We start from the raw sequence: 8,249 nt of genomic DNA on the forward strand, positions 1-8,249 counted from the left end.
ATAGCGTGACTGCTGTTTCCCAACTGCACTCTTTTATTAGGAACCCCTAGCAGGGGAGAAAGGCTGGCTGGGAATGGCTGATGCACCTACATTCCTAACTTTGTACACAATACACCCCTAGCTGTTTTCTCTGCGCCTCGAATGACTTCCTAATGATTTTCTTACTCATAACCTGGTCACATACAGGACTTCTGGAACTCCCTTCCTTGCCCTAATAGGTTTGCTTCTACTTTTCACACTTTTAAATGAGCTCCTAAAACTCACCTCAATAAACTTGCCTACAGGTCCAAACAAAACAAAATAATTCTATCGGAACTTTTAAGGCCGCAAAAACAAAACAAAAAAAAAAACAATACAATTTTTTTTTTATTTTTGTTCATATTAAAACACTTGCTAAAAACATAAAATGTAGTACATAATATGTTATAAACTTTAGACAAGGTCTTTAGATGTTATTATTTTCTAGGTGTGGTACAGATGCTATGTCCGCTTCTACAATAAGATCAATACCAAACAATTTATTCTGTTTTTTTTTTTTTATTATTGATATATTTGGGATGTGGCTATTGGATAATATGTATATATCAATTGGGAAGGTTATTGTATAAACTTGTCTACAAGTCTTCAGCTATTTCTTAACACATCACTCATTGACCACCATTCTATGTCCTCCTATTGTGTGATACTGTATTCTCCTTAACCTCTTAAACTATAAACCCTATTGGGCAGGGTTCTCTCCTTCTTTCTGTGTCATTATTTGTACATTTGCAACCCCTAATGTACATTACACTTGTAACATGTGGGCCCTATCCTAATACAGTTTAATAATAATTACATTCAGCATATTATACAATGTGATGAGGTTCCAGAATACATAATATACACATGGTGTACAGAGTCATTTGTATGTGACGTATACCAGGTAGAGCTGCCTGTAATACATAAAATAGGGCACAATGTGGGTGAAAGAGTAAAATAACTTGATGTATGTAATGTACAGCACAGCATACAAAGTGGGCAGTTATAAATGGTATCAAGTGTGAAAGCACACAGAAAAGTGAATGCAGAAAAGGAAATCACAAAGGAAGATGTACGCAGTGAAAGGGTTAGGGCAAGGAGAAGGTCACAACAGGTAAGTCAGGTTAAGAACAAGTCCTGCATTCAAATGAAAAAACAATAAATCAAAACATAATAGTGACCAGGCAGGTCCTGTTTTGCAAAAAGGAAAGGCACTGTTCTTTATGCATTAAAATACCTTTTCCTGCCTGATCACAATTTTTTTTATATACTCGGCTGTCCCTGTTTCATTGTGGGTGCTGTCATCTCCCCCCCCCCCTTTCAGGTTTTGATCTTCAGCCATCTTGATTGGCTGGGCTGGATTGACATAATACGCACATGGGAGTGGATTATCAATATTAATAAACAGTAATTATATAGCGCCAACATATTACGCAGCACTGTACAATAAAAAGGGGTTGTAAATGACAGACAGATATATAGAGTGACACAGGAGGATGAGTGGACCCTGCCAAGAAGAGTTTACAATCTAAGAGTGGATGCTGGGATGCTCTGGGTATCCCCATGCACTGGGTATGTTTTTTTTTTTGTCATAAGAAAGTAATCAGGTAAGTATGTTTTATTGGAAAAGGGACATTGCCTATTCCTTTCTGCAATAAAGATATGTCTGATTGCAAGTTTTTCAAAATTGTAACCAGGCAGGATTTTTACTATAGAAGAAACATACAATGTACCTTGGGAAATAAAACTTACCTGCTTGCGTGATAGCTTAATTTCTAAGTACACCGAGCTGCGCATCCCAGAGGGCTACCAGGACTGAATTATTACCTGTACACATGTGCGGGAGTTACATCACCCCAGCTTGGCCAATCAAGATTGCTGATGATCCAATACCTGGAAGAGGAGGAGAGGAATGTCAGCACCCATGATAAAGCCAGGACAGGTAAGTTAAACAGAAAAATGTGATCAAGCAGGTATTTTTATTTTGTTTCAGAAGGGGGACTGTCTAACCATTCTGCCATAAGGGACTTGTTTGATTACTATTATTTATTTTTTACATTTACCTTCACTTTAATAATTGGACGGCATATGTGGGAGAAGACACAGTCACATTTCTTCTCATAAGGAGCACAAAAATGATAAAAGGCAGAACACAGATTACTGTGCTCAGTACAAGCAGTTGACAGCCAATCTTTCCAGCCAGCCATGTATATGCAGATGTCTCACCAAAAATGGCTGCCGAGCTCTAGTAGTTTGTTGCAGACAAGTGCGGCCATTTTGTTGAAGACCGAGTTGAAGACGTTCTCCGCACACCTAGTACTGTCACTACCCGGAGACGTTCTGCGCACGCGTGGTTTGTTAGAAAATTGACACTTGTGCTGTGGGAAGTTTCTTTAGGACCTTGACTGGGGTGGATAACAATGAAACTGCTGCAAGTAATATAACAGGTATGAAAATATTAGACATAGAGCACTATACCTGTTCCTGCAGTGTCTTAATATTCACCCTTGCTGTAGTTTGTCATTCCATGCACAATGTTTACAATCACTGACTATAGCATAACAATTATATATAGAGAGAGTAATCTACATCTCTAGGCTTAATATGTATATTGATGGGTTAATATACACTGGAGACTGGTCACTGAGGAGGCAATGCATTTACAATGGGGTCTGGTCACTGCAGTAATAATGCTCATACACTGGAGAAGATTGCTATATAGTAATGTGCATATACTGGAGAATGGTCGTCATATAGTAATGTGCATACATTGGAGAATGGTTGCTAAACAGTAATGCTCATATACTGGAGAATGGTTGCTATATAGTAATGGAAGTACTCTGGAGAATGGTCGCTATATAGTAATGCTCATACACTGGAGAATAATGCTCATACACTGGAGAATGGTCGTCATATAGTAATGTGCATACATTGGAGAATGGTCGCTATACAGTAATGCTCATATACTGGAGAATGGTCGCTATATAGTAATGGAAGTACTCTGGAGAATGGTCGCTATATAGTAATGCTCATATGCTGGAGACTGGTCAACAAAAGACTGATCACTGAGGAGTCACTGCATATACACTGGAGATTTGTCTCTCTGTAGTTAATGTACATGTAGTGGAGACTAGTCATTGTGGCATTAATATACATGCACTGGAGAATGATGCCTGCTGAATAAATGATAATTGATTAATAAGTATTAAGTTAACATTGTTAACATCAGGAGGCTAATGCACTCTTGATGTCTCTGGGGGATAGTGCATGCAGGGTGCTGGTTACCTAATGCATGGTGCATGCCAACCAGTGGTCAATGGTCCACGAGAAAAATTTGATGGTCCACTGAAAAATTTGGACATTATTTGCATTTTTTATGTTTTATTAATAATAAAAGACAAGTAATATTCCAATAAATTCTGATATTTTGAATGACAATTTTCGCCTTTATATTGCACTTAATTCACAAACTGTACTGGAGATGGTAAAACGAGAGGCGCAGCATGACGTCAGTGTAGTCTTAAGTTGTATGAGGCAACCGTTGTCGAGCCGTATGCTTCAGTATTGTTTCCACCATTGAAACAATCACTGCGCTCTATGGATACCTATTCTCATCCGATTGTTTTATTTGTTTTTTTCTCAGATGCTCCTAGGTAAGTATGACCTTAACTGTGTATTTTGTTAACTGTTATATTTATTGGCATCAAAAAGTTTGACTTTAATAACTAAAATTTCTTGTTTGGTCTTAGATTAAAATTAAATAAATCCATAATGAGTGAGAAAAAGCAAACAAATATTTTGCATTTCTTTATTAATACCAAAGATAATACAACTAATGATAAGTAATAGTAATACTTCACTTAACCAAGAGCTGATCAATGAATCACAGCCTCCACAGTCCTCCTCAGGCACCATTATTATCAGGTATCAGATCATTTTTTACAAATTTATTTATCTTTTTTAAAAAATTCATAATATTGGTCCGCGGGATTTAAAATGATGAATTTAGTGGTCCGTGAGGTCCAAAAGATTGGCAACCGCTGACCTAGGTGATAGTGCATATTGGAGGCTAATCACTTTTGCTGCTGTTACAACAGTTGTCCTGCTACTGAGACTGCCTATGTCTTATTTTAGGTCATTGATGCTACGGAAAACCCACTAATATCAGTACAGTATGAAGATAAATAGATGTGTCTTGGCATCAAGGCCAGGTAAGATGTTTCATTTTCTGAATTCTTATGAATGCTGCAGATGTAAAAATATAAAAAATGTTTAAAAAGCCTATATGAAATTTTGGAGACTGTTACATAGATTTATTCTATTAAGCCCATTGTCACCCACTGAAACCCAGGGCTTGATAATATGCAAATCTCAAGCAGTGTCTAAAAATTAGGAATATGTCCAGAGTCCCATACTCCACCCCATACACTTTACTATTGTCCTAATACTTTGACAAATAGTGAGGCACAAGGTGTTGGAAGGTTGGGAAGAATGCTTGATGACATGGTCAAAAAGGTAAAGGGTCACCTGGCATGCAAATGGCTTGGGTTCATGCCTATTATAATACTAATAAACATTGTCTTACCCTTCATCTACCTATAATTCCTTTAATAGGATGCAATGAGTTTGGAATGTAACCCTATGCAGAGATTTGTACATAGAACTGGCAAACCTATTGCCATGACTTTATTCATTTCTATGGAGAGGGGAATCGGGAAGAGGAGCAGAGGCCACTTTGCTTTGTTCCCCACATAGGATAGTACAGTGGTCATTCCTGGTTAGTAGTGCATTGATCCTCCAGGACAGATTGGAGGTTCACATTGGGGACTGCTGTATTTTCAGCCGGGACTAACAATCATAAAACGTGTCTGTAACTTTAGTGCGTACTATTGATACACTAACTGCATGATGTTCTTTTTACCAAGGAAATGATGGGGAGCCGGTAGCTGAGAACTTCCACGTAGAGGAAGCTGACCTCTCCGAAGAACTTATAGATGGTCACGTTTTGGCCAAAACCTTGTACATTTCTGTGGATCCTTACCTGGTGAGCAGAGTATACTATTCTCTGTGTAGGATCTGTAGGACAAATCACACTTTGCTGATGTGTTAGTAACAGTAGTTTTATAATAAAGAACAAATTCTAAACACATTGATATAAGCCAATATTACTAATATACATATTTATACAAACCCCTATCATCTATTATACAATTTATTTAGGGGTGAATATATCTATGAAGTCTTCAGTAGACATTATGTTCACTTGTACAGGTTTATCAAAAGTTTTAAAATGCTTATTTCTGTTTTTTGTGGTAGCACATTCTATAATATTCCTAGGATTTGTTGCACTTGACCTAAACTTTGGGCAAATTAATCCAAGGACCATGTGGATAAGAGGAGAGAGATGAGCTCACCCTTAGTAGTGTACTAACTTCTGTGTCCAGTCACAGGCTGAGGAGGGCAAAATTAAAAAAAAAAACTCAGAAAAGTTTTATCTCTCTCTGGCAAATCTGAAAAATAATTGGACAAAAGATAATGCAACTCCTGTATATGTAATTCAGCTGTGAATTTACCTATTTTCAGAGTTTACCTTCAATAAATCAAAGCAAGGAAAAATACATGTGAAAAGTTAAGTATTTTCCTGATACTTAGATCAAGAAAAACCTATGCTTTTAGATATTTACAGAGGTTAGATACAAAAGTCAGATTTGTGTACATGGGTCCCCTGATGTTGTTCATCAGCCTACCTTTGGTAATGGTCATATGGGGAGAACACAGCGGGGTGCCACTCTTTCATTCTCCACGCTCCCATCTACATAGAACAGAACATCAATGTGTGTACAGTGCTCGCCCGTCCATCTGTTACTGGAAAGCTTTTTAAAGCTTTACCCTTAAAGCCCAGAGCAGAGGTCAGATAACTAGTCACCAATGTAAAATGTAGGCTTTCCACAACTAATTGTTCCCCTTTGGCTTATTACTTTTTGCTCCAAGTCTCAGGGCAGCCAACCTGATAGAGGGAGGGCTTTCCCTACTCATGTCTGAGCCATTCCCACCCATCCCAGGAAAGATATACAAGTAGCAGGAGAGTGCAGAACTAAAGATCCAGAATGAATGACACAAAGACTGTGAATCTTTCATTACTTGTCCTCTGGTACAGCTTCTATCTTAGAAAATAAAACAATAGGTAGAATTTCTAAATCTCACTCTTGTGAGACCAGCAGCGCCTAAGAAGAGTTTACACTGCAGATAAACCTATGAGACTTCAGCCACACTTACATGCTATAAATTGCACTTTAAATAATATACTGTTACAATATAATGTTTTTTTCCTGACATTTTTTATTTCTCAGCGATGTCGCATGAATGAGGATACAGGCACAGATTACATGCAGCCCTGGAAAGTCTCTGAAGTCCTTGACAGTGGTGGGATTGGAGTAATTGAACTAAGCAGAAACAGTCACTTTAAAGTTGGGGATATTGTCACAAGTTTTAACTGGCCTTGGCAAACAAAGTGCATCTTGGATGGCAACAGATTGAAAAAGGTAATACAATTTCCTGCACCTGAATTGCTTTTTTTATGATTATTGGCACTTTTATAAAATTGTAATTATATTTGGATTTGCAGAAGATACTTTTACACTAAATAATAAACATAATTCTTTATTTTTTGCAAAATTTACAATATGTTAAAAACATTAAAATACTTTGCAACACTCATTAGGTACATTAATTTCAATCCTGTATCTTCGACTGATTGCCTTAAAATTCCCAGTATTTTCTACAAATCCAAATATAATATTTATTTTTGGGATGTGGCATATCTTGTAAGGATTGTAGTGGATAACATCCCTTCTTTTATTCTTATAAAATTGTAATTGCTGTTTGCACTTTATTGCAAAGATTTGCAAAAGACCTAGAAACAAAACAAAAAAAACTCTCAAAATTCTAAGCCCCTATCTTATTCAATCTAAAATAGAAACATGGCTGGGTTTCCAGTTTAACATTCATCTTTTATTCATCTGAGGACATCATTATCAAAATAATCTGATCTTTATTAAGTTCTAAATTTATTTAAATGTAACCTCTGGTGTAAAACGATTCACATCATATTTTACCATGTTGTTACTTAATCAACAACAATGCCATCTAAAAAGAATTGCAGCCCGTACTTCGATTGTAGATTGTAGATGGTCACCCTTGTTGATGATCAATTATTCAAGTGATTTTTTTACCATCCCCTGGCATATATATATACACTACTATGGTGTAAGGGTGTACATTTTCCACACAGTTTTTGCCTTTTTACTTAGACTTTGTAAATAAATAATGACATGGTGTAATATGTCATGTGTTGTTGTTCATTTAAGGTTAAAATTACCTAATTTTATAATTTCATGTCCTGATATGCAAAGCCCTAATGTTGAGAGGGGTGTACTTTATTTTCTAGCATGACTGTATGCTGTATTTTATAAGAATGTTTTACTCGAATGCTTCCAAAAATATACATATCTTTTTTTTGGTTTACTGTTTTAAATGTTAACAGTTAAAATGTAAAGTCTGCATTGAGATTACAAATCAGTTTTAAAGCTTAATCTGCAGTTGGAGTTTAGGGGTTTTCTTCATTCATTTTCTAAGACTTCCTCCCTAGTGTTGATATATTCAAATTTGGGTTGTCCCTATATTCGACCCGAATATGGCTGTTCGAATTTGGGTAGACCTGACCCGAAAAACACGGGATTCGACAGCAAAAATTCGGAAAGGAAAAAAAAAATTTTTTTTTCTTAAATTATTTATTTGTGTGTGTTTTTTATTTTAAACTTGTTCTTTTTTATTTAACGATCAGTGGAGCAAAGCTGTCAGCATAGTAAAGCTCCGCTGATTGCTCTGCTCCCTGAGGAAAGGGAAAGCCTGATGACAGCAATGACAGCAAAGGCATCATCAGGATTTCCCTTTCCTCAGCAACTCAGGGAGCAGAGCAATCAGCGGAGCTTTACTATGCTGACAGCTCTGCTCCACTGATCGTTCCTGCAGCCCTAGAGGAGCTGTGACATGTGTTCTGTCTGTGCAATACATGTCACAGCTCCTCTAGCGCAGCAGGAGCGATCAGGGGAGCAGAGCTGATTGGCTGAGGAAAGGGAAATCCTGATGATGCTTGAGCTGTCATCAGGATTTCCTATTTCTCAGCCAATCACAGGGCACTAGGGATGAATGGGCACAAGTCTCCCCATTCA

The 8,249-nt window shown here is 37.1% G+C and overlaps 1 protein-coding gene and 1 long non-coding RNA gene across 2 annotated transcripts in view; one reads left to right on the forward strand and one right to left on the reverse strand.

The window, feature by feature from the left end:
• Nucleotides 1–389: 389 nt before the first annotated feature.
• Nucleotides 390–2,214, reverse strand: LOC140342714 (uncharacterized). The gene is made up of 3 exons (XR_011923132.1): nucleotides 2,082–2,214; nucleotides 1,771–1,911; nucleotides 390–932 (listed from the first exon to the last, which is right to left on the reverse strand). It is a non-coding gene; the product is annotated as an uncharacterized lncRNA (long non-coding RNA).
• Nucleotides 2,215–2,338: 124 nt separating this feature from the next.
• The window catches only part of PTGR2 (prostaglandin reductase 2), a gene marked incomplete at its 3' end in the record, with an annotated part of 14,747 nt that continues 8,836 nt past the window's right edge, over nucleotides 2,339–8,249 (forward strand). The window contains 4 exon segments of the mRNA XM_072428072.1: nucleotides 2,339–2,465; nucleotides 4,153–4,229; nucleotides 4,944–5,062; nucleotides 6,369–6,560. Coding sequence (XP_072284173.1) covers nucleotides 4,193–4,229; nucleotides 4,944–5,062; nucleotides 6,369–6,560 — 348 coding nt within the window.

Source organism: Pyxicephalus adspersus, chromosome 12 (assembly GCF_032062135.1).
Source record: "Pyxicephalus adspersus chromosome 12, UCB_Pads_2.0, whole genome shotgun sequence".
Lineage (NCBI taxonomy): Eukaryota > Metazoa > Chordata > Amphibia > Anura > Pyxicephalidae > Pyxicephalus > Pyxicephalus adspersus.